Raw genomic sequence first — 26853 nt, 5'->3', positions numbered from 1 at the left:
AGCTCAATCTGCCTGCCTCAGCCTCCCAAAGTGCTGTGATTACAGGCATGAGCCATCAGGCCCAGCCCAGTAGATTTCTTATAAGCGATTTCAATAAAATGAATTTGCTATGCAATATAATCTTAGCAAAGCTGCTGTGACCTTCAAAACTGTGTCAGCAGCAGCATGAATCCAGAGTTCCAATTCTGAGAAGTGCATACAGAGGGACATTCGGTAGTTTCCTAAGAAAAATGGATTTTCACTATCTTAATTTAAATGTTAACAGATTTGCTTTTAGCGTATCTTGACTCAGATAAAATTGTAGTGTAGTGTTTGCTTAGTATAAACATCAAGCAAGGCTTTTGTGTCACATTACAAAACAATTTTTTAAATTCCCATTAGTCTTAGATCTCCATCCTTAATTCCTTTAGGTGTTAACATTTAAGATACTCACCAAGGGAACAAAAAGCTTAGGCAAAGAATATTTAAATGTTCAGTTTGGACTTTGGAACTTTCTAATTCATGTATTAAAAATCTTCTACTTATGTATAAGTATGGAGACACTATGGCTCATCATTTATCGTAAGCACAGAAACTGAAAGATGCGGCCAGGCGCGGTGGCTCACACCTGTAATCCCAGCATTTGGGGAGGCCCAGGCGGGTGGATCATGAGGTCAGGAATTCAAGACCAGCCCGGCCAACATAGTGAAACCCCATCTCTACTAAAAATACAAAAATTCGCTGAGTGTGATGGCAGGCGAATCACTTGAACCCGGGCGGCAGAGGTTGCAGTGAGCCGAGATCGTGCCACTGCACTCCAGCCTCAGTGACAGAGTAAGACTCCATCTCAAAGAAGAAAGAAAAGAGAAAAGAAAAAAAAAGGAAGGAAAGAAAAAGAAAGGAAGGAAGGGAGGGAAGGGAAGGAAGAGAGAGAGAAAGAAAGAAAGAAACTGAAGGATGGATACCTGGGCTTATTTCTCTCGCAAGGGTGGAGGTACAGAAAGCCCTCCCCCTCAAAAACCACACATTTTCCAAGTAAATATTACTTTTGCAGCAACCTATTACCTTCATTTGCTGTCTCTCAAGGACTAGTTCTCTAGCAGATTTCCAACTGTGGCCGCTGTCCCCCAGTACAAATTAATTACATTGTGACTTAGGACACACATACATAATAAAACCTAACAAAAAATGGAACAGTACTTACCCTAAGTACAATGTACTTGTCAATGTTTAAAATGCTCATCATGACCCACTAATGAACATGCTATGACTCACAATTGAAAAGGACTCTTCATTTCCACTCGGTTAATGCTATAACTGGTGAACATAATACAGATGGCTGCTTTAATAATTTACTTGAACCTGGTTCTCAGCTCTAATTATATGCAAGACAGTCCATAAATCTGTTTCTAGTTACTGGCAGTAAGTTTTTCTACTGATATTGCTGAAAGACTTAATAACTGTTAAGCTTTATTATATTAAAGGTGCTCTAATATTTTCCTTTGTGTGGAAAAATATTATATAGCTTTAGAACTAAATGTATACTTGGAGATTTAACCATTTTTGTTTTTATTTTGTTTTAGTCAAATATTGGAGATAATGTCAGCAGTCAGAGATGAGGATCCACTGGAATTAGCCAATACGCTATATAACAATACTATTAAAGTATTTTTTCCTGGAATATAATTGGTATATGTCTTCCACTTTCCATCATGTATGTAAAATTTCATAGTAAAACTTACTGATAGCTTCAAAATAAAGAAATTATCTGCAAGTTGTCTAAAGAAATACTATATATCGGTACACACCATTCCCCACCATTCCCCTTCTTTTTCTTGTAAAATCAGATCAGGATGTTTTTGTATCATTGAGTACCTTAGTTTAAAACAATTTTAAAAAAAACTATTTTTTTTTGGTAATATCTTCAAAAGAATGAAAGGACAATTTTATGACAATACTGCAGACACAGAATGGCTAACAAATATACCAATTTTACATAAAAAACATTTAGCACATTCTGGTTTATATCAAAGTTTAGTTGATACAGTTTATTTCTCAACCCTCAGTCTCTGAATCAGGACTTTCAAATTCAGCTCAATTACACTGCTACTCAAGTTTCAAAAAAGTTCCTCAGTTGCTTCTGGCAGCTAATTTTTTCTTTAGTTTTAAAATACTTTCTCATGTCCTTTATCCTCTGGTCAAACTATTTTATTTCCTTGACTTTAATGTGGTTTCCTGATTTGCATTTTCATTCTCCCACCCATTTCTAAAGAAAACTGAGGTCCAAAGTTAGATACATTATATAATTTCATTGAAGACTATTTGGCACAGTTGACGCACCATATGATCATTACATCTATTAAAAAGCTATTTGTTCAAATTTTGTCATAAAAATGTGAAAACGTTTTATTCTATGTACAATAATGTACACAAATTTAAACAGGTCACCAAAGAGACCAGAAGTAATTAAAGAGGTATATTTACAGTAGCACATCACAGTAAACGGAAAACCATTCACAGATTCAACACTGATACTGTTTTTGTGCTTGGTTACACACTGAAGGTGAAGGATATTACTCCATTTTGGATGAACTGAATTTTAAACAAATACCTCAATGATTAATAAATGCTATTTTCATCAGTCAGTATCATCATTGAATTCTTCAGCTGCTGCGCCTGTGTGCTGAATCACTCCATTTCTTTCTCTTTGAACATCATCATCACAATCTGTACTGTCATCTTCGTTCAATTCCCTGTCAGATTCAGCAGCAGCTTCTCTTACAGCTTCCTCTGGAGTTTCATTGGGTGGAGTAAATCCATTGTTGTTGGATACATTTGAATTATCCTTGATATCATCTTCGATGTATACTTTCTGATGGCACATTGGACAAGTATCTTGAATGTACAGCCACTTCCGAAGGCAAAGTGCATGGAAATAATGATTACATGGTGTAATACGAGCAGATGTTGTAAACTCATGATAGCAGATTGCACATACATCATTTATTTCTTGTAAGCGGCTCCCTTTTATTTCAGGAAGTGAATTAATTTTCTTCACAGCAGTCCTACGATTCATAAATGTCTTCCAGCCATTTTTGGCTTGTAAGTAGATGTTAAAGTATGCATGTAGGCACATCATAAAAGCCCGAATTTTACTTCCTGACTCAAACATCATAGTGTAAGCCCCATTTCCAAACATTACAACTCCAAATATAAATTCAATAATACTGCCTGTTGAACGAACGTAGTAGACATAATCGTCAAGCTTTTCCCAGAGGACATTATAGTAGCCATCAATCATGAATAACGTATAAACAGTGAGAGAAACAATTACTTTTAAGCACAGTTCCACACAAAATGCTGTAACTGCAAACAACCATGTATTTAGTGCATAGTGATGCCAAAGAACATAACTGAGTAAGACAGGAAGAATAAACAGGCAAGCAGAGACAAACAGCACAGGAAAATGTCTACGAAAAGATGACACATGAGAGGCACTGAGAGACATTAATACAGGGTCTGTCATTCCATGGATAAAATGCAGGACTGCAGTTAATAAAAGGCACATGTTTCTACTTAAGCGAATAAGTCTCTCTTCTGGTCTTAGCCCACTTAACCCAGTCTGAAGAGCCAAAATAAAAAATAAAACAGGTGCAACAAAGCCAAGACGCCTGTCATCTTCCTCAGTTGATCCAATAAAGGCCAATATTCCAAGCCCCAAATAATGGGCTACTGAGGAAATTACAGCACTCATGCCCAGTACAGTTAGTGTAGAATCACATCCACTAATTATAAGATTGCAAATGAGGTCCCAAAAATCATCCCAAGAAATAAAGAAGGAATCAGTTTCATTTGCCATCCTTAAGATGTACATTAACACTGTAGCCTGAGCTGTAACTCTTGTTAGCCAAAAGACTCGGAGTATGTCTGGGAAACGAATCCTCTTCCATGTGTCCTCCATCAATAACTGTAATCCATAAATTCGATACATGTGCCTCACCAAAAGATAAACATATCGTGTGGAATAATAAAACCACTTCAGTTTCACTGCCAGGACAAGCACTGTATTTAATGTGAGAATCAAGGAAGAAGTAAACACTAAAGTCTCTCTGATGTGTAATGGTAGCTCTGTGATTAAGCCTATTACAGGAACCAAGAGATCCAAAATAATTAATTGTGAATAGATGGAATGAATCTGGAGTAGTGTAACGTATCCAATTCCAAATGTTAGCTGTAGAACGATAAGTGCCATCCACAGCGAGGGACCTTTTCGAGGAAGCAGCTCAATTCCAAAAGCTGACGTGTTGTAGGCACCATAGAAGTCAATGTGCAAAGAAGCATAATAATTCACCAACACTGAAGTTGCAGCTAACAGAAAGGCTGAGCTGTACATGTAAAACTTGAAAAGTGATCGTTGTGACAAGATCAGAACAATACTGGATACAAATACACCTAAAAGAAAGAAAGACAAAGTCATTTGAATGAAGTATTTGTAAGAATGTTTCCCCACTAAGAGTTATGATATTCTTCCTTTAATTAGGAAATATGAATATTTTCAGTTATGAATATTAAGCCTCAAGACAATTTAGGCTTAAAAGGTGATAAAGGTTTTGTAATGTCAGAGTTCAGGAGAACAGACCAAACATACTAAACTATTCTCTAAAATTTCATTCCTTACTTTCTAATTTCCAAAGTATTTCAAGTAACACTGTACCTGCCCAAGGCACCAAATTACTAAATTATCTTCAAGATGAATTTGTATTGGTATATACATTTTAACAAGTTTTAAAACTCAAAACAATATGTCCCTTATCATTTCATAATCATTAAAATTAATTTTAAAAATTGGGTTAAAAATAACCCAAATGGAAAACATTTATTCCTATTAAGTTTTAGATCCATTTATTATTGACTGACTGAGACAGAGTCTCACTCTGTTGCCCAGGCTGGAGTGCACTGGCGCCATCTCAGCTCACTGCAACCTCTGCCTCTCGGGTTCAAGCAATTCTCCTGCCTCAGCATCCCAAGTAACTGGGATTACAGGCACCTGCCACTACGCCCAGCTAATTTTTGTATTTTTAGTAGACGGGGTTTCACCATGTTGGCCAGACTGGTCTCTGACTCCTGACGTCAAGTGATCCGCCCGCCTTGCCTCCCAAAGTGCTGGGATTACAGGCGTGAGCCACCGCACCCAGCCAAGTTTTAGATTTTTTTTTAAAGGATTCTTTAGGAAATCAAGTTCAAGTTTTATACTTCCACTTAATTCCTCCTTTTCTTCAAACTGTGAACTCATGCCAGCTCTTATTTCCTACTCCTTAACTCTGAGCATTCTCCAAAGGGTCCAAAATTCCATTTTTTTTTCCTCCTAGTTTCCTTCAGACTTAGAAACATCTCCCAAGTTCCCTTTTTCCTGAATAATGCTGAATCTGTTTCTTAAAATAGTCAACTCTTTTTATTGTTCTTCACATTACAAAAGTAACACTCAGAAAACCAAGACATGTTTTTAGAAAATGGTAATTCTCCTTCCCCCACTCCACAGACACCATCTTTCTTTGTACTCTGACAGAAATGCATATTTTAAGTAGGATTACAATAAACACATTATTATCCAAGGTTTCAACAATGGGAATGACATCTGAATACTCACCTACTTTCACTCCTACAACTGCAAATCTCCAAAGTTCTGAAACTCAACTTGCCTTAAACTAGAATCAGCTTTTCCTTGTGATTTGCTATTTCAGTTGAAGGTACCGTTATTGTTCTCTTAGAGATACTCCCAACCCAGCGCCATATGCTCAAACTTTGCCAATTAGTTGCCAAATTCTTCTAACACCTCTATCTCCCTTTTCTGTGACACCAATCAATCAGTCTGTCTCAAAAAAAAAAAAAAAAACCCTCATCTTGTCCAAATCCATCTACAAGCCATCACCAAATTGCCTTTCTTCATTCCCTGCTCAAAATACTTCAGCGGCTCTGAAATTACTATCAACTAAAATCTACATTCTTGCTCCTGGCATTCAAGGATCCAATTTGCTTTACAGTAATATTCCTCCTAACACACACACACATCAGTGCTCCAGACTTGGGTTCCCCAAACACATTCCTTTCTCCACTATAGCTACAGCAGTGTTTACATTCTTTTTGCTTGGAATGATGTCCCCACCAACTTCCCAATCCCTGACTGTTCAAATCCTACCTATCCTAGAAACCTCCTTTCTTTGATAGAACCTGTTCTTTCAGCATACCTGCAGAACTTAGTGAAATATTTAACACTCATATATCACCTGATATTGTAGTCTGCAGTTATCTAAGTATAATCTACCCTATTACACATGTATCTATAACAGAAAGCAAGGATCCTACCCTGTCTATCTATGGATCCTACAATATTTTGTTCAAAATAAGTACAATTAATATTCATTAGGAAATGTCTGTCACATCTGGATGTTTTTAAAGGCAACCACAAAATATAGCCTGCTTGAAAAATAAAATCTATGTTTCAATGAGAAACCATACCCTGGAGTACAGAAAAAGTGACAAACTCCAAATTAAAAACCCATCTTGGCTGGGTGCGGTGGCTCACAACGGTAATCCCAGCATTTTGGGAGGCTGAGGTGGGTGGATCACTTGAGGCCAGGAGTTCGAGACCATGTCAACATGGTGAAACCCTGTCTCTACCAAAAATATAAAAATATGCCAGGCGTGGTGGCGCGTGCCTGTACTCCCAGCTACTCAGGGGGTTGAGGTGGGAGAATCACTTGAACCCGGGAGGCAGAGGTTGCAGTTAGCTGAGATCGTGCCACTGCATGCCAGCCTGGGTGACACAGTGAGACCCTGTCTCAAAATAAATAAATATTAAATAAAATAAATATCCATCTATCCACCTTATTTCAGCAGGTAATCAAGACATTGCATATTATTACAGTGGATGCATTTCACAATCCATTGCACATACAAGCAAGGACTAGTTCATTTAAGTGATGACTCTGTCCAGGGATTTAAAATGTATTCTGTGCCAAAATGTCACGTCATTTGTGAAAAGGAAAACAAAAGGACACAATAAAGTAGAAGACATATAAACCTCTAAATACAAACCACCTGATTCCCCAAGAAAATGGGCCACTAATAATGTCCCAAAGAGCTGTGAGCTCAGAACAGGCTCTTTTAACAGGAAATATATATATATATATATATATACACATATTTTAAATGGAGTTTCACTCTTGTTGCCCAGACTGGAGTGCAATGGCGTGATCTTGGTTCACTGCAACTTCTGCCTCCCAGGTTCAAGCGATTCTTCTGCCTCAGCCTCCCGAGTAGCTGGGATTACAGGCATGTACCACCACGCCTGGCTAATTTTGCATTTTCAGTAGAGACAGGGTTTCTCCACGTTGGTCAGGCTGGTCTCAAACTCCTGACCTCAGGTGATCCGCCCACTTTGGCCTCCCAAAGTGCTGCGATTATAGATGTGAGCCACTGTGCTCGGCCCAGAAAAGATTTTTTTATTAGAAACTTCTTCCATGGAAGGTAACAAGAAAATGGAATTAATTCAGCCTACCAGATGCCATATGTAATCTAACATTCTCTACATGGAAAACAACCTTATTTTCCTGAGACAAAACTTCAGAAACTTTAAAACAAATCTTCTAAGTTGGGTCAAAACCAAAACAAAATAACTCTAGTTCTACTTTATGCCACTTAGAGGGGAGAAAGTCAAGCAGGAACTGTAAATTATTTTTGTCAACTTGCTATTCACAAAGTAGTAAATTAATCTTCAGTAACTATTCATGAGCTTTGCCATAATTTTATAACTAATTTTTAAAATTCTAATAACTTTTTTCCTGAAGCTTGTTTTTACTACATACAAATGAAGAAATTATTTGGGTTTTAGAAACATTTCTAGTGAAAAAGTGCCATTTTGCTTTATGCAAATGTATCAAAGAAAAAAAAGGGAAGGCATCAGAGATAGACAAATAATGTAGTAAGACTACAACCTCAAAATTTGGATGTGTCCCAGCAAGTTACAATCTGACAAAATCCTGATTAAAATCACATTCCCCAAGATGTAATAGTGAGTTAACATTTCAAGAACAGTATACGTTTGTTTTAATTCCTACCCAAAGTTTGTAGGTATATGGGGTTCATAGATTTTCCTTTTATATTCACGTTCCTACCTATGGAATTTGGGAAGAATCTGCTCTCATTTTAAAAGCCAGTATCCCAAGTAATAAGTCTCCAAAGTAATCATCTTTCTCATGGCCTTTGCAGAATAATATCAAAGTTTCACTGCATTTTTACATTAGACATGAAACCCTTTCTTGGTATTTAAACTGTAGGTCTAAGAAAATATAAAAGTCCAGAGACAGTTTCTCATTAGGATTTGGAAGTGACTTGCACAAGTAATCAAGGCTGTATATAAATGCTGCTTTATAAAAAATTTTGAGAACAGAATTTACTGAAATCACAACTCAGAGATCTCAGTCCAATTCTCCAGTGATTAAGAGAGTTCACTAGAGTTTTCAAGGTAGCCAAAAAGAGGCAGGTATCCAAATCAATTCAGGAACTTTGAAACTATATATGAACTCAACTCATGAAAGAGTTCAGGCCTTTTCAATTTGGATTACCAAAAACAGGCAAATAAAAACAAAAGAAAAAATAAAAACTTACTCTACATGTTACATAACAAAGTGTTTCATTCACTCTTTTATGTGTAAAGTCTATTCATACCCTTACCCTCTTTTGGAAACTTATGACTAAAAATCAGGGTACAAAACGTAATATTTACAATTCTCCAAGTACCCGAAATACCTTTAAAATAAAAAGCAACTTGCGGAAAAACATTTCAATACCTGACAGAATAAATATGGAAAAGCACAGAAATAAATGTTACTACTACCTTACTCCCAAGGGAGCCTTCCGCAATGAAGTTTACAACAAAGTGTCTTGAAATGTTGTTAATCTGTTGGTATACTTGATAAATTATAAAGAAAAAACTTCTATTGGATTCTCATTTTAGGTTGGAAAAAAAACTCGTATTCTAAGTATTAATAACACAAAATTAAACTTTTGCTTTTAAACTAAAATTATAACAAGTATGCTTTTATCAAAAATATATGAACATGGATTTTAAAAAGCCAAACCCTACAGAGGTGTTAAATGAAGAGTTAAAGCAAGTTTTTCTATTTTGTCTTTCCCATCTGTGATATCATAAAAAAAAAATTAATATTTGGTCTTTGTCCCATTTTCTGACATAGCTTCTAAAATCCTTGGAATCTCTGGAGTGATGACTGTTTTGTACAATAATCAGATGACTGGTGCCTGGGGGCCCCTAGATAGCTTCAGCATGGGGGCTAGGTAGCCAGGGGAATCAACCCAGTGATTAAGGGTTATAACTTTGATTCCTACCCCCAGCCCCCACTTCTGGGGAGAAGAAAGAAGCTGAAGCTTGAGTCCATAAACCAATAACTAGTGATCTAATCAATCTTGCCTATTTAATGAACTTCCATAAAAACCCAAAAGGACTGAGTTCTGTGAGCTCTCAGATAGCTGAACACTGAAGCTCCACGCCCCTTCTCCCCTTCTCTCCTCCTTTGCCTCACCTTGTGCATCTCCTTCCATCGGGTTAATTCATCTGTGTCTTTTGTAATTGCCTTTATAATAAATAGGTGAATATAAGTACAGTAGTTCCCCCTTACTCAAGATTTGACTTCCTTTCTTTTTTTTTGTGATGGAGTCTCGCTCTGTTGCCCAGGCTGGAGTGCAGTGGCGTGATCTTTTGATTAACATAGGTTTTTAACCTCAATATCATTCAGTTTATCAATCTTCATTATGTATTTGCTTTCATATATTTTTAAGGAATTTCTTCCTTAATCTAAGATTGGAAAAATAAAATATTCCATATTTTTTTCTAAAAATTTAAAGTTCTGCATTTCATATTTACATATACATCTAGGTAAAAATACACTTAGAAGTGACTATTTTTTTTTAAGAGACAGGCTCTTGCTCTGTCACCCAGGCTGGAATGCAGTTATGCAATCATAGCTCACTGCAGCCTTGAACTCCTAGGCCCATGCGATCTTCTCACCCCAGCCTCCTGAGTAGATAGGACTACAGGCGCCCACCACCAAGTATGGCTATTATTTTAAATATTTATTTTTGCAGAGACAGGGTCTCACTACACTGCCCAGGCTAGAAGTGACTGTTTATATATTGACATAAGGTAGACATCTAGTATAATTTATTTCCAAAGGTATAACAAAATGATCATTAATTCAACAGTCCATGTTTACCTCAATGTACTTCAATTCTATCTCTGAAACACATTATTTCTATATATACATTGGTGTCTGTTTCTGGGCTATGTAATTATAAATAAAGCTAAGTACTAATCTATTTGTCTATCCCAGTGGTTCTCAACCAGGATTTGGCAATATCCAGGGGCAGTTTTGGCTGTCACACTGGGTTGTGGGGGTGCAAGGTGCTACTGGCATCTAATGGGCAGGGGATAGGGATGCTGCTAAAAATCTTACAGTGCACAGGAGAGCTCCCATCCACAAACAATGAATTATCCTGTCCAAAATGTCAATACTGCCACTGTTGAGAAATCTCTGTCTATTCCTCTGCCAGTTATAATTACTTCAGCTTTGTTTTTTCACTTCATAGGTTTTCTGAAGTCTTTTTCGGCACCAAAAGTAGCTATCTCATTCCTTTCAACAACTTTATTGCATGGCTAGACCTAATACAATGAACAGATTTGTATCAATACATATTTAGATTAAGTTTGTTGCTTTGTTATTTCCAGTAATGCTTGCCCATAGTCCTTAAGCACAACTATCTCTCTAGGCCAATTCCCTAGAATTGAAATTGTGAGTCAAAAGTTGTACGAGCCAGGCATCCCAGCTACTTGGGAGGGTGAGGCAGGAGAATCGCTTGAACCTGGGAGGTGGAGGTTGCAGTGTGCTGAGATCACGCCACTGCACTCCAGCCTTGGTGATAGAGCGAGGCTGTCTCAAAAACAAAACAAAACACAAGTCAGTTGTAAATGACAGTTGATACTGCCAAACGGTTTTACACTGAAATTAAGAGTCTTCCGGGCCAGGCACGGTGGCTCACGCCTGTAATCCCAGCACTTTGGGAGGATAAGGTGGGCAGATCACCTGAGGTCGGGAGTTGGAGACCAGCCTGACCAACATGGAGAAAACCTGTCTCTACCAAAAATAGAAAAAAATTTGCCGGGGGTGGTGGCGCTTGCCTGTAATCATCCTAGCTACTCGGGAGGCTGAGGCCGGAGAACCGCCCGAACCCAGGAGGTGGAGGTTGTGATGAGCCGAGATCACGCCATTGCACTCTGGCCTGGGCAACAAGAGCAAACTCCGTCTCAAAAAAAAAAAAGTCTTCCAAAATTGTATAAATTTACCTATTTCAAAAAGGTAAATACCTTTGCAAAACTAATAAAACTTTGAACTCTTCACCAATCTGATAAATTTTGACTTTTTTTTTTTTTTGAGACAGTCTCGCTCTATCGCCCAGGCTGGAGTGCAGTCGCGATCTTGGCTCACTGCAACCTCCACCTCCCCGGTTCGAGTGATTCTTGTGCCTCAGCCTCCACAGTAGCTGGGACTATGGGCAGGAGTCACTGCACCTGGCTAATTTTTTGGTAGACACGGGTTGAGCCATTTGGCCAGGCGGGTGTCAAACTCCTGAACTCAAGCGATCTGCCTGCCTCAGCCTCCCAAAGTGCTGGGATTACAGGCGTGAGCTACTGTAAGCGGTCTTGACAGTATTTAATTATAAATAAGGCTAAGCACTTTTCTTTTTTTCCATAAAATCAAGCTCCTGCAGGAAGGGCTAAATACTTTTTCTCTTGCTTACTGAACATCTGCATTTTGTTTATTGTGAATTGCTTGTCTTAGGCATTTTCCTAAGGGAGTGTAAGTTTTTTCTTGTTGTGTTTTGTTTTGTTTTGTTTTTAGACAGTCTCGCTCTATCGCCAGGCTGGAGTGTAGTGGCGCGATCTCGGCTCACTGCAACCTGCAACTCCCTGGTTCAAGCAATTCTCCTGCCTCAGCTTCCCTGGCAGGGTAAAACTCTTACTGAAATGTGAATCACTTATGATACAAGTATTTTCTCTTAGTTTGTCATGTAAGGATTTTTTTTTAAGCTTTGCCATAAAAAAGCTTTTCATTTTTATATACTGAAATTTATCAGATTTTTCCTTGGAACTTCTGGGTCTTCTGTTATGTTTAAAGCCTTTTCCCACCTCAATGAATTATCACCATATGAGTAATACTATTAAAACAAACTCCTAGGCTTGCATTTTCTGCCTTGGATTTAAATTTGCTAACTCAGCATTATGCTGCTCTGGGTTGAGTTTCATTTGCTATTTAACATCCCTTAAAACACAGCTTTATGTTTTTCAATATTCTATATATTGTCATAGAATTTTATTTGGATCTCCAAAATGAGTTGCTTTATTTTCTAACCGGTTGAAATCTCAAATTAGTTTGATATCAAATGAAGGTACAGTTGTAGCACCATTTTGTAGGTAGAGGGGAGTAAATACTTCTACCACTACACATAAAACTGGTAATGCTTTTTACTTAGACATTTCCATTTTTACACATTAATTTTAAAGAAAAAGGTGAGGTTGACAAGTGGTAAGACTTATACACAGTAGTACTGAGAAGTCTACAACTACAAAAAAACTAACAAGGCAGAACGATTAATTTCAACTATCCATTGGCATATTTACACACAAACCTGTGTCTTTTAGTAACATATAATTTTTTAGCACCGAAATCAGTTTTTTTCATTCGTATCATCCTTACAAATGTGAAAAATTAGCATAATTACATGACACAATAAGAGTCAGATGATAGATTTGAAGAGTATTTCGTATTTCTCAAAGTCTGATCCAGAGATTCTGGGGATCAAAATTTTCAAATAAACAACACCAATATTTTGGCGATGATTTCAAAAGACCAAAATATCTAACAAAATATGGTATTAAATGAAGCATTAAAATAGTATTGTCTTTAACACCCTATGAAACAGATAGGGTGTCCATCTTTTAAAAGGTAAAAATAAGAAACCAAAACACTGAGCAGTTGCCTTAAGTCATGTTGTTCTTTGTCAAACACAAACTTCCAAGATTTATTACAAAAGAAGCATGGCTAGTACAAGGAAAATATCAGATTACTTTGTTCAATGTTCCTAAACTACAAATTATTTAATTAAAGAAAATACTGCTTTTCCTTGAAGCTGCCTAACCTGAAGCTCAACAGAGTACTGCATTAAAGCACCAGGTCCCAAAGGGATTCTCACAGAATCTGCAGTTATCATGCTGTAAGAATATTCAAAGCAGTCACTACACTGTTTCTGGGATGAATATGCAGAATCCTCTCAAACAGAGCCCAATTTTTAACACAAATTATGGTGGTGGTATACGTTAGCAGTATCAAGTAGGAAAGGTTGGAATTAGGTAGCAGGTGGGTTCCTGAAGCAGCTGGGGCTGAACATCACGTTTACATCTTTAGTTTTAAGATCTAGCATATGATCATTACTATTGCATTCTGTATCTGGATTGCAGCTGTTAGGGAGGAAAGTAAACCGTATTTAATGTCAAAAGATTTTTAAGCCCAGGCTCTGGCAACCACTTACCGGCAGCCTACCAAGAGCAAAACACTTAACCTCTATGACCCTGTTTCCTGGTTTGTAAAATGAGAATACCACCACCCACCTCTGGGGGATGTTTGAAGGTTAGGTTAGATAATACCAGTGAAAATGCTTTGCAAAAGGAAAGTACCAGAGAAATGTAAAATATGGCTATTTATTGCTAAGAACAAAATTCGGCCTCTATTGCCACTCCTCTTTTGAAGGAATAAAGCAACAGATGGCTTGTAATTCAGAAAGGCTTGGTAAAGACCTCACCATCAGTCTGCCCTCAGCAACACTTCAAAAGCACTAGCCTACTTAAGACCGATCACCAGAATTACCTCATCAACAAAATTTGCCAAGTTGCAATTACTTAAAAAATTATTTTACGCATAAATGCATCTCCCTCTGATGATGTAAGTGAAGATGGAAAGGAAGAAATGAAATACAAGATACTTTTAACACTCCATCCATACGAAACAAAGACAATGACTTTCAGAAGTCTCTGGCAAATGTCTCATCACTTTTTACAGTCATCTTCAATACCTTCTCGTTTATTCATGGAAAATTTTAGGACTCGATTTAAGCATCGCCGCTTTCATGAGAATTTTTGGTAATGGTTTCAAGGTCTGACATTCGAAACCCTGTCTCCCTCGCTTGGATGTCATTTACTGCAGACACTTCACGATCCTGTGGACCCTTGGGTGCAGCAGAAGTGACAACATACAAGTACTCTGCATTTTGTAATAAAGGGAAACTGAGGCTCACGCCTTGGCAGAAGTCCAAGGTCACACACGACGAGACTGGGATAGCAGAGTTGTTTTTCTAAGGCTGTCGCATAGGACGCCGTAAGCCAGTACTCATTTCCCAAGACAAACCGGCAAAGAGCTGCATGCTCACACATCTTTACTTTCTCCCCATCTCACTCAGGTACAACACTGAATCCTCGCTAGGGGGACTGCTCCGCTGTCAACTCAGACAAGTATCATCTCCTTCCCCCTCCCAACCCGTAAAGACGACCCTTTGAGGGATGAAACTGTAGTTCCCAAAGACACATACTCGACCCATGGCCTCTGCGCGCCTGCCCGCTCCTCGGGGAACGTCTCGGCCCGCATAGCCGTCCCGGGACGGACGGTACCCTGTTCCCTTACCAAGGAGCCGGAGGAAGATCTGGAGCACGATGCAGAACCGGCTTTGGCTGGAATCGGGGTAGGAGTTGAAGATGGCGTCGATGATGTAAAGGCAGGGCACCCGGAGCGCCACTTCGAGCGCCGCCCAGACCTGCTGATGGGCCATCCGCACCTGCTGCTGCGGGGGCCCCACGGCCGCCATGAGCCGCTGCCACACCGGGGCTCGGCGGGCCGGGCAGGGCCGCGCGGGGCAGGGCCCGGGGCCGCGGCCGGGGGCGGGGGCTAAGGCGGGCAACTCCGCCCCTGCCCTCCTTCCTCTTCTGTCTCTCTCACGGCCCGCCCCGCCGCCCGCTCGCGTCCCTCGAGGTGGAGCAGGCGGCGGAGGCAGCGACGGCCGAGAGGACGGCGGCGGCGGCTCCCCAAGAGGTCTCTGGGTTTCGGTGTTTCCGGCTGGCTAAGGTCTGACTCCTCCTCCCTCCACCGCCTCCCCCGCCCGCGAAGCCACCATCTTGACCTCGCCCGCTGGCCTCTGCCGTTGCTGCTGTGGCGAGGCCCGGAGGCTGCGCCGTCAGTCAAGCGAACCGCAGAGTCCGCGCCCACCGGCTGCGTCATAATCCCGCGTCATAATCCCGCGCTAGGGACGCTCCCCACGTCGTCATCACCCATGGTTGCCATGGTTTCCGCCCACCTCCTCGGCTTACTCTAGCTTCGTGCCACCCCGTGGCGCATGCGCTTTTCGGTAGCCGTGCTTTCCGGCCTTGGGGTTGCAGCTTCACCCTCGCAGACTCGGCTTAGCGAGCCAGTCGGTGCTTCCGCGGGGCAAAATTATTAGCCGTTTTATTAGAGCCCATTAAACGTTTCATAAACATGGTTCAGAGCTGCCTGGGAGAAGAAAAGCCAAAGGATGCCACCCTCTCGACTTATCCCACCCGCGGGAGTCTGAAAGCCGACGCCAGGAGAAATCCCGCGAAGGCCGCCCGAGATCCTGGTGGAGGCGACGCTGTGTGCGTTTATGGAGCGCTTGCGGTGCGTGGCACTGGGCTGGGTGTGGTGGGCGCTGCCGAGAAAAAGGTTCCTGCCATCCATTTGCACATTACCCTTCCCACCTCCTGCCCAGATGGACAGAAGTGAGGACATTCATCGGCCGCATTTTACCAATGGCAAGGAGATAGCGACTGAAGGGCAAGAACCTAGGGTTTCCTGTCTTTGATATTTCTCATCTTAGAGGTAAGTACACCTGGACAGTCCCTTCCTTCCTCCTCAGGGCTCATGCTTTCTTGCCTATCCATGTAATTAATATAATCTGGCTATCTTTATCTTTGTTCCGAAACTTCAGCTGCAAATGAAAGTGTAAGTTAGGTCTGAGTCTGCACTATAGACCTAGCTATCCTAGGTTAAGGGGGATAAAATAGGAATCAAGAAGCCTGGCCCACTTGGGCTCCCAGCTCAAGTGCATTCTGCAATCCAGTTTATATTAGGCCTCCATGTGGGTGGCTATCCTTTATCAAGATCCCCCCCAAGGGGAGGAGGATTATTAGTCACATTATCAAACTCCCCTCCAACCCCTTGTATGTGTGATGTGTAGTAGAAAGATCGAATCCCCACCCAAAAGTCCTTACTGCTACTCATGTTTTTAACCTTCTATTCTTATCCTCTACCCTACTCCCTAATCATGACCGCCATCATTTATCTACTGCTTAATGGATACTAGGCACTGTGCTAAGGGTTTTATATTTTACTTCAATCTTTTCATCGGCTTTGTTTTGGTAGTTTGTTTTATAGAGGAGGAAACTGAGACTTAGGTAAGTTACAAGATGACAAGGTTACTACCTTGTTCAGTTAGTAGTCAGCAGCTAGTATATCCAAAGATAGTACGAGTCAGAACTAGGATTATAAACCCAGGGCTACCTGCAACTCACAACTTCAGGCATCTTTGATTTCTTCTTTTCACCCACAGCCAGTTCTTCAACTAAATTGTATCCATTCTGTTTTAACCGTCTCTTGTACTGGTCTCCTTTCTGTTGTAACTGTCATCATCCTAACTCAAGATCCTTCTGTAGCTTTCCCCGGTTATTGCAATATCCTCATTACGATTGCCACCTTTTCTAATCCAGTCTGTTTACTACTGCCAGGTTAATTTCCTCAAACTGCATGTCTGGGGAATAACCTTGTGGTTATGACAATTCCCAATGGAAAGCAAACTTGGCAAGGTGCAGACTTAGAACCTAAGAGTTCGATGGAGATCTTCAGAGATATAAATTAGCTACTCAACATATCTGTTATTCTGCCCTGATTGCACTGTAAAGCAAAAGGAGAAAGGCCATTATGGGGAAAAAGATCCAAAAGGACTCATCTAAAACACAAGTTGGGTAGAGGAAATAGGTGAGTACTATTATATTATGTTCATGGAAAATGAGTTCATGGGCTTTCCTCTAATTTTCATTTTAAAAGTAAATGTAAATATTAAATAAAATTTTTTAAATGAACAAATGCTTCAGTCTTTATTAATGTTTTAACTGTCCCTGATCTTAATTTGATGTACAAATTTTATTAGTGTAAGAGTTTCTGAGACTAAATTCCATCTTGGGCCGAGAACTTTCAGGAGTGGTGGCAGTCTTTTTTTTTTCACATAACTTCTCCAAGCAGGCTCTCTGCCAAACTTGTCCAACCCGCCTTATTTTGTTACTGTTGTTGTTCTGTTTTGTTTTAGGCTGTTAACAGCCTGAAGCCATGGTTTTTAGTTTCTGTTTCTAGTGATAAGCGGAAAAGAGGGATGAGGAAGTATTTACTGACCCAACCAGAAGCGGAAACTAAGAACCCATGACTGTATTCTCTCCCTTGGACACCCCTGTGTGAGCTCTCTTTCTCCACCTATAAAATGAAGGTTTGAATGAGGTCCTGGCAACTGTGTTAAAATACTACGTTAAAATTAAATTTATAGTAAGGTAATTTATAGGATGCTTAGGAATTTTTAAGATAAAAGATGTTTCCAGCTGGGTGTGGTGGCTCATGCCTGAAATCCCAGCACTTTGGGAGGCCAAGGAGGGTGGATCGCTTGAGCCAGAAGTTCAAGACGAGCCTGGCCAACAAGGCAAAACTATATCTTTACAAAAAATTGTAAAAATAGCTGGATGTGGGCTGGGCGCGGTGGCTCACACCTGTAATTCCAGCACTTTGAGAGACCGAGGCGGGCGGATCATAAGGTCAGGAGTTCGAGATCAGCCTGGCCGACATGGTAAAACCCCATGTCTATTAAATATACAAAAATTAGCCAGGTGTAGTGGTGGTCACCTGTAATCCCAGCTACTTGGGAGGCTGAGGCAGAAGAATTGCTTAAACCCGAGAGGCAGAGGTTGCAGTGAGCCAAGATGGCACCACCACACTGCAGCCTGGGTGACAGTGAGACTCTGTCTTGGGAGAAAAGAAAATAGCTGGGTGTGGTGGCATACGCCTGTGGTCCCAGCTGCTCAGGAGGCTGAGGTGGGAGGATCACTTGAGCTTGCCTTGAGCCTGGGTAGCAGAGGTTGCAGTGAGCCAAGATCGCGCCACTGTACTCTAGCCTGGGTGACAGAGTGAGACCCTGTCTCAAAAAAAAGTAATGTTTCCAAGAAATAGCTACAATTCACTGAATCTAATCTAATCTTGGCTTGATTTCTGCATTGATTTGAATGTTGCACAACTCAGGTGTACATTTATATTGAGTCTGCACAAATAGTGTGGTTCATGAGTGTGTGTGTGTGTGAATACACACACAAACTGTATACATAGAATACCTGTGTTCAAAAATAACAATCTGTTATAAATCTTTCAGATTTAACAGCTCAGAAAGGCTTTTAGTAGCTTTCAAAACTTTTAGAGGTAGGATGTGTAAAAACTAGTTTGAATTTTCTCTTGACATTTGCATTAATGAAGTCTTTGTTTCCTACAACAGAAACTGATTCTTCTGGGTTATCTTAAGCAAAAAGGGAATTTATTAAGGGGTTGTTTTCATTATTCCTCAAGATTTCAAGTCCCAGGAAAGACCACCTATATTAGGCCATTCTTGCATTGCTATAAGTACCTAAGGCTGAGTAATTTATAAGAAAAGAAGTTTAATTGGCTCACGGTTCTACAGGCTATACAGGAAGCCTAGTACCTGCATCTGCTTCTGGGGAGGCCTCAGGAAGCTTCTGCTCATGGCAGAAGGTGAAGTAGGATCAGGCACTTCACATGGCAAAAACAGGAGCAAGGAGGTAGTGGGAGGTGTCACACACTTTTAAACAATCAGATCTCATGAGAACTCACTATGGTGAGGACAGCACCAAGCCATCAGGGATCAGTCCCCATGACCCAAACACCACCAGGCCCTACCTCTAACTGGGAATTACATCTCAACATCAGATTTGCAGGGGAGATCCAAACTACATCACCATCCAATTGGTCAAGCTTATTGGATCATGTATCTGCACCCTAGCTTCTGTAGTGGGAGGAAGCAGTAGGCAACATGCACTTGGATTTAACCCCTTCACTCCCCACTTCTACTAATATGTATTTTCTTCAAGTGGAAGATAGGGATACTGGTAGGAAGGGTAGTGTCCTAGTCTGTATTCTGTGGTTTATAATAGAATACCTGAAACTGGGTAATTTATAAAGAAAAGGAATTCATTTCTTGCAGTTAGGGAGGAGGCTGAGAACTTCAAGGTGGAGGGACCACATCTGGGGAGAGTCTTGTTGCTGGTGGGGACTGCAGGGAATCAAGGGGGCTGAGCATGCCCACTCAGGCCTTTCTTCCTCTTTTTATGAAGCCACCAGTCCCAGGCCAGGCACGGTGGCTCACGCCTGTAATCCCAGCACTTTGGGAGGCCGAGGTGGGTGGATCACCTAAGGTCAGGAGTTTGAGACAAGCCTGGCCAACGTGGTGAAACTCCATCTCTACTAAAAATACAAAAAATTAGCCTGGCGTGGTGGGAGGCTGAGGCAGGAGAATCGCTTGAACCAGGGAGGCAGAGGTTGCAGTGAGCCGAGATCACACCACTGCACTCCAGCCTGGGCAACACAGCAAGACTCTGTCTCAAAAAAAAAAAAAGCCACCAATCCCACTCTCATAGTAACCCATTAATCTATTAACCCATTAGTCCATGAATGGATCACCAGCCCTCATGACCCAATCACTTCTTAAAGGCCCCACCTTTCAGTACTGCCATATTAGGGATTAAGTTTCCAATATGTGTAATTTGGGGGACACATTCCAACCAAAGCAGGTAGGATTGACAGTGAAAATATATACCATAACTTTTTCTTAGACCCTGGGAATTACTGTAATTGATCTCTTATCCTAAATTACTTTATGGTTTTTCTCTTCTCATTAAATTCAGATGTGTCCATCAAAATTCTATTTGAATTATCTGGTTTTGTAGATGCCAAATAAATAGGAAGAGTTTGTTGTTGCTACTTCTACACTACTGTGTATGTAGAAGTGGGAATGTAAACTAGTACAACCACTATGGAAAACAGTGTGGAGATTCCTTAAAGAACTAAAACTAGAATTACCATTTGATCCAGCAGTCCCACTACTGGGTATCTACCCAGAGGGAAAGAAGTCATTATATGAAAAAGATACTTGCACATGCATGTTTATAGCAGCACACTTCGTAATTGCAAAAATGTGGAACCAACCCAAATGCCTATCAATCAATGAATGGATAAAGAAACTGTGGTATAAATATATGACGGAATACTACTCAGCCATAAAAAGGAATGATTTAATGGCATTCACAGCAACCTGAATGAGATAGGAGAGTATTATTCTAGGTGAAGTATCTCAGGAATGGAAAACCAAACATCGTATGTTCTCACTCATAAGTGGGAGCTAAGCTGTGAAGATGCAAAGGCATAAGAATGACACGATAGAATGTGGAGACTCGGGTAAAGGGTAGGAAGAGGGTAAGGGATAAAAGACCACAAATTGGGTTCAGTGTATACTGCTTGGGTGATGGGTAGACCAAAATCTCACAAATCACCACTAAAGAACTTACTTGTGTAACCAAGTACTACCTGTTCCCCAAAAACCTGTGGAAATAAAAAAAGTTTTTGTAAGTTTGTTGCGTAAGTTAAAGGAAACAACAGAGAATATAGTGGCATTTGAAGTAAATGTTGAGTATATACTGACTGACTGTGGTTTGTTCATTCAGCAGACATTTACTGAGTACTTTCTATGTGCTTGGCAGTATGCTAGCCCTCTTCTGCCTCTTTCTAGTTCTGCGTCTTGAGACAAAGTATTTAAGCTGTCTAATCTTTAGTATCATTTTGGAAAAAGAATATTGCCAGATAAGATATGAAATACATAACATGCACTATCCAATTTAGCCCTCACCAAACTTGTCCAAGGACACAGAACTAATCAGTCAATAGTAGTGGCAGAGCCAGGTTTCTGATTCATATTTTTCTGATTCCAGAGCCTAAGATCTGATCCTCTGCAAGTACGTTCTCATGCTTTTTACAAGAATTAAAACAATATATCTTAAACACCTAGTATAGCATGTAGTAAACAAATTGTAGGAGATACACTCATTGGAACCCCTGTTACTACGCACAGCACTTTGCAGTGACTCCATTTATGACTCAGGAGTGCTGTGAAGATATTAGTTCGAATTATTATATGAAATAATTAAGTAGGACTTAATTTACATTAGAATATGAATGAATGATAAAATATGTTAATCTTGGGTGATGGTCAAGCATAATCTGAGGACTGAGATACTGCTGAGAGGAAGAGTACAGGTAATACTTAAGTTGAAAACATCTGTCAAAGCAGAGAGCCCAGAGAAGATGGCTATAGTATCCCACTGATGGGAAGCATAGGACCTTTCACCTTAGGTGGGATCCTGTAATCCGGGTTTCTGATAATTGCTTCTCATTTCACAGTTACACCCAACTGGATACAATAAAAGCTTCAAGATGGAAGATTCAGTATTGTAAAGATGTTGACCTATAGATTCTATGTAATCTCAATTAAAAAAAATCTCAGCAGGTTCTTGTTTCCAAAAATCAAAAAGCCAATTTTAAAATTCCTAAGAAACTGGAAAAGGTCAAGAATAGCTAAGGCAGTCTTAAAAAACAAAGTTGAAGGATTTATACTGTGAGACATCAGGACCTATTCTAAGCTATAGTAATGAAGACAAAATAGTATTGGTGCATGAATAGAAAAACTGACCCATGGAACAGAACAGAACAGAAAGTCTAGAAAAACTCCACACATATAGAGTCACTTGATTCATTAGAAAAGTGACACTAAAGTGCAGTGGGAAACATGATAAGCCAACAATATAATAGGACTCTGGATACTGCTTAACAAAGGACAGCATATCACTTAATGGTGAAACATGCTGGAAGCATTCTCCCTAAACTTACGAGTAAGAAGGTTGCTCACTGTCACCATTACTATTTATCATTGTATTAGAGGTGGGGGCTGGGAATAAGGCAAGTTAAAATGCTTCCCTGTTTACCAAGATTTAGCTGTTTTTCTCGAATAAAGGCACCTCAGATTATTTCAAGCTTTTAGTTACTTTCTAGAGTTCTGAAAAAGTTGACTGACCATTTTTGTCTGTGTTCTCATTGCTTTTATAGAGGAGCCAGTATTTGGAGATGTTTACCCTGCTGTTTTGGAAGTTGTCCATTTTACTTGATATTGGGACGTCTCAAGAGACCACTATACCTTGAGTGTAAAATACAGGTATATTCCTTCCTGCCATCATCGTGTAGCGATAATGCTACTTCCTCCTGATGATTGGATTCAATTACCCCAACTAACACGGTGACTCTTCCTTGCCTGCTGGTCTCCTGGCACAAGGACCCTGAACTGGGAAACCTCAGCAAGTTAAAGTTTAAAGGATCTATTATTGTGTCTCTTCATGAAAAGGTTCCTCTCTTGGGAATCAGGACTTCTAGACTCACAAAGTTGTGGGGATGAGAAGTTCAAACTCCCCACATGGGTCACTGGGAGTGAGAGTATGTGGTTATATTAATTTCTTATCACTGCTATGACACTACAAACTTAGTGGCTTCAAACAACACAAATTTATTTTCTTACAGTTCTGGAAGCGTAAAATCAAGGTATCAACAGGACTGTTTTTCCTGAAGTCTTCAAGAAAAAGTCTGTTTCCTTGTCTTTTTCAATTTCTAGAGGCTACCTACATTTCTTGGCTCATGGCCCCTTACTCATATCACCCCATCCTCCTGCCTAAGTCATTGCATCTACTAAGCAAATCTGCCTCTCTCTTGTAAGAATCTTTATGATTATATTGGGCCTATTGGATAGTCCAGGATAATCTCTGTATCTTGAGGTCATTAACTTAGTCATATCCACAAAGTCTCTTTTATCATGAAGGTAAAATATTCATAGAATCCAGGTATTAGGATCTGAACATATTTGGGGGCCATTATTCAGCCTACCACACAGTGGGAATTCTATTTATATCCTTTAATTCCCAAACACGCATGTTATGTATATATGAGACACAGCACCATAAAATGAGTGTTGATTTAGAGTATGTACTGTACCCTGGTGGACAAGGTCATTCCATCTTCACAGGCTATTATCCTCAAGCTTTTGCTTCAGTTTCACCTTCAAAAGGGTTTTCCATCATTCCATCAGGCTAGCATTTTCTCGGTTGTATAGTATGTGATAGGACCAGTGGATCTCATGGTTATGTACCTGCTGATACACCTCCTTTGCTGTAAAGTGGGTCCCTAAATCAAAAGCAATATTACACAGGATACATGTTGATGGATCAAATACCTGTAAACCTGTGAATAGTAGAGCTGGCCAACAACTTACAGGCAAAGAAGTCAAACTCATACATGCAGATGGGCAGTTTCTAGTCAAGTAGAATCACTGCCCATTCTAGGATGGAAGGAATCCAACATAAATCAACTTGCTGCCCAAGTAGCTGTTTGGTATCCTTGAGGGTTGGTGCTGTATCAGGAACTTGGTGTTTAACATTGGGTAGTGGCTATTTTGTTGTTGTTGTTTTGTTTTGTTTGAGACAGAGTTTCACTGGTTGCCCAGGCTGGAGTGCAGTGGCACCATCTCGGCTCACTGCAACCTCTGCCTCCTGGGTTCAAGGGATTCTCCTGCCTCAGCCTCGTGAGTAGCTGGGATTACAGGCATGCGCCACCACGGCCAGCTAATTTTGTATTTTTAGTAGAGACGGGGTTTCTCCATGTTCGTCAGGCTGGTCTCAAACTCCAGACCTCAGGTGATCCGCCCACCTCAGCCTCCCAAAGTGCTGGGATTACAGACAGGAGCCATTGCACCCAGCCTGGGGATTGGCTATTTTATAAGTGGAGGCTATCTATTGGCCTCTTGCTCACTTGCATTCTTGCAAGATGACTACTTTGTCATAAGCCCCCTATGCCATTCCTGGGGGCGGAGGGAGGGGGCGGTGGAGCTGATGGCTGCAACTGCTGAAGTTTACTGGCTAAATCTGTCTACTTGGTTATTTAATGCTGCTTACATGTTGGATTGTCTCTGGCAGATAAAGATTGTGTTATACAATACAAAAACCCCTCCTTATGTGCCATATCTATTTCTCCTCTGCTTCTCCAGACTTCTTGTCCCTGATATGCCAGTCTTATTCCAGACCCCTGATCAACTAGCCAACTTATTTGCCATGAAAGTATGTTCTTACTTCAAGACTCTTTCCACACAAAGTCGATGACCAGGAATACTGCCCCACATTATGCCTTTTGGGAAGGTTCTCCTCACTGCTGTCTTTTAAGGCCAGTCCTGTGTGGGGCTGTAGGGCAGTAGCAGTTCATTTTTGTTTTGAACCTATATTCCAAGAAAACTCAGTGAATTCAGCTCAGGCTTTTTTGTCCTCCATAAGCTAGACATGAGAGCCTCCCAAGTGGCCATAATTGTAAGCTGAGGAAGGGACATTGGTAAAGAATCAGATATGACATGGAAGCCTGACCACCTGCCTGTGCCCAGCTCATGATGGGCCTCTCTGGCTACATGGTCACTTGATGTCACCATGTTCTTACCAAGAACTTGATGTCACTTGTTCTTACCAAGGCACATTAGCATGGATAGAGTTGTTTTTGGGGTTTTGCACTGCAGATGGCCCAGCCTTGCCACAGAATGCCAGGAGTCGACCTTGATTCTCCCATTGGAGCTTGCCGTCAACTTTCATGGCTTCTTATCACATTTACTCTTGTCCCATAGAATATCCTGAATTGGTCCGTGCAACAGGGCTAAATACACCATACCTGCTAGAGAACTTTTACATGCTATGGATCCCACTGAAAACTGGCAGATTTCTATCTCACCCAGTTTACGAGTCAGAACAGTACTGCCAACTTCTGAATTCCCACAGAAGCCTACACAGCTTGGTGTGCTTCCCTGGTGGCAGAATAATTTTGGTGAAATGAGTGGGTGAGATGCAATAATTTGTCCTTTACTGTGAAGGGGATATCTTGGCATTCAAGCAGCCTACTGGGCCCTAAAGATTTCACTGAGTTAACAGCTTGCTGGGTCTTAAGGATTATTTTCCATCCTCCAGTGTACAGTATGCTAGCTGCTTATTATTCACCTTACCCAGTTAGCATGATGTCATCAATGTGGTAGGTCATTGTGACATTATGTGGGATGTTCAGATGGTCTAGATCTCTTTGGATTATGACGCAGTGTGGAAGAGTTAACATAACCCTAAGCCAATACTATAAATGGGTACTGCTGTCCTATATAAACACAAACTTAATTCTTGTCCAGCACCCTCAGGACCCAGTTCCATACACATGCTCATGGTTCCTGTTGGTACATGTTGGTTAGATCCTGCATCTCTTTGGTCATATAAGCCCATTTGGAATTGAAAGTAGACACACAGGATGAGGGCAAAACACCTGCAGAACAGCTGCTTCATCATGGTGTTGTGGGCTTTTTTCATATTAGGTTTTGTTACCTTTGAGTTTTTAAATTATGTATGTGTAAAGCTTCGATTAAAAAAATAAAAATTAAAAAGAAACTGAGACAGTCTGTCTATCCACCTATCTCTATTTACCCAATGCTGTTGTTGTGTTATATAAAATTCAATTTTAGCTTCATATTCATGCAATATTTTCGTTTACCCTTGATTCAACCTTGACCTTTAAAAAGCCAAAAAGACAAATACCTATTTTGACACTGGTTCTGATCTCTCTGAAATTCTGTGTGACCAATGGTCAAGTAACCTTGCAGGTTATTTATCATGTCTAATCTGAAAAAAAGTCATTGTATTTACTAATATTTTAATATTCACCTTATAGGTAAGCATTCTAAACATGATTGTGGCAAGAAATTCTTATATGCTTTACATGTTGAAATTCTGTGTCAAATGAAGTACATATGCATATTATTGCAAGAGTGAATTTCTTCAATGATTGTGACAGCTACTAAATTTAAGTAGAAAGTAATTATAAACTTCCAAATACTTTTTTTAAATGGGCAAAATGTATGAAACAATGGCCCTGAAGGCATTGGACACAGGCAGTGAAGGATAGTAATCCATGAGAGATGGAATGCAAACAAGGTGAGCAATAAAATTGCTCCAACTTGCTGCCTGAAGAAAGGCTTTGGCATGGGGAGAGGGAACCCAGAAGACTCCGTGAGGTGAGGAGATATAAGTGGGAGTCCTGAGAGCCCAAGGCAACTAGAGTCACAGGGTAGAATACTAGAGAGGACAGAGTGACACACAGAGAACTCCAGAAATCTGCTGACCATTCTCCTAAAGTATTAAGCTAAATAATGATCAGTACATGCATGAGAGGAAATAACCAAAGGCTTGGCAAAGAACCATCAGAAAGGATTAGAGAAAACAATACTCAAAGCTCACACAGGATGGTGAATGATTCCTGATCCCGTCAGCAAGAGTGGAAAAGATCCTAATTCACAAGGCACCAGTTAGAGTACTAAGAAAGGTCTTGCTTCAATAGTGGGAAAAATTAACCCGCGACTAAATGCTCTAGAATAACCTAACAAAGCTTAAAAGCAAGACCCAAAAACATTCAAACTGTGTCCAAATAACTTAATCATACTCCAGAAGAAAGTTCAAACTGTTTTAGGGATATGAAAATA

The 26853-nt window shown here is 40.4% G+C and overlaps 2 protein-coding genes and 1 long non-coding RNA gene across 3 annotated transcripts in view; 2 read left to right on the top strand and 1 right to left on the bottom strand.

The window, feature by feature from the left end:
- The window catches only part of TATDN1 (TatD DNase domain containing 1), a 50605-nt gene extending 48838 nt beyond the window's left edge, over positions 1 to 1767 (top strand). Inside the window, 1 exon segment of the mRNA XM_054499024.2 lies at positions 1563 to 1767. Within this exon segment, the coding sequence (XP_054354999.2) occupies positions 1563 to 1665 (103 nt within the window). The 3' untranslated portion in view covers positions 1666 to 1767.
- A 592-nt stretch (positions 1768 to 2359) lies between these two features.
- Positions 2360 to 15212, bottom strand: RNF139 (ring finger protein 139). The gene is made up of 2 exons (XM_054499022.2): positions 14784 to 15212; positions 2360 to 4431 (listed from the first exon to the last, which is right to left on the bottom strand). Exons 1-2 carry the CDS (start codon positions 14962 to 14964, stop codon positions 2618 to 2620), a joined length of 1995 nt encoding a protein of 664 aa, XP_054354997.2. The 5' UTR covers positions 14965 to 15212; the 3' UTR covers positions 2360 to 2617.
- LOC134740043 (uncharacterized) lies at positions 15109 to 25769 on the top strand. Its single transcript, XR_010127283.1, has 3 exons — positions 15109 to 15989; positions 16895 to 17144; positions 22368 to 25769. It is a non-coding gene; the product is annotated as an uncharacterized LOC134740043 (long non-coding RNA).
- Positions 25770 to 26853: the final 1084 nt, after the last annotated feature.

The sequence above is a fragment of the Pongo pygmaeus genome, chromosome 7, assembly GCF_028885625.2.
Source record: "Pongo pygmaeus isolate AG05252 chromosome 7, NHGRI_mPonPyg2-v2.0_pri, whole genome shotgun sequence".
Classification (NCBI taxonomy): Eukaryota; Metazoa; Chordata; class Mammalia; order Primates; family Hominidae; genus Pongo; species Pongo pygmaeus.
This window is presented reverse-complemented; position numbering and strand designations above follow the sequence as displayed.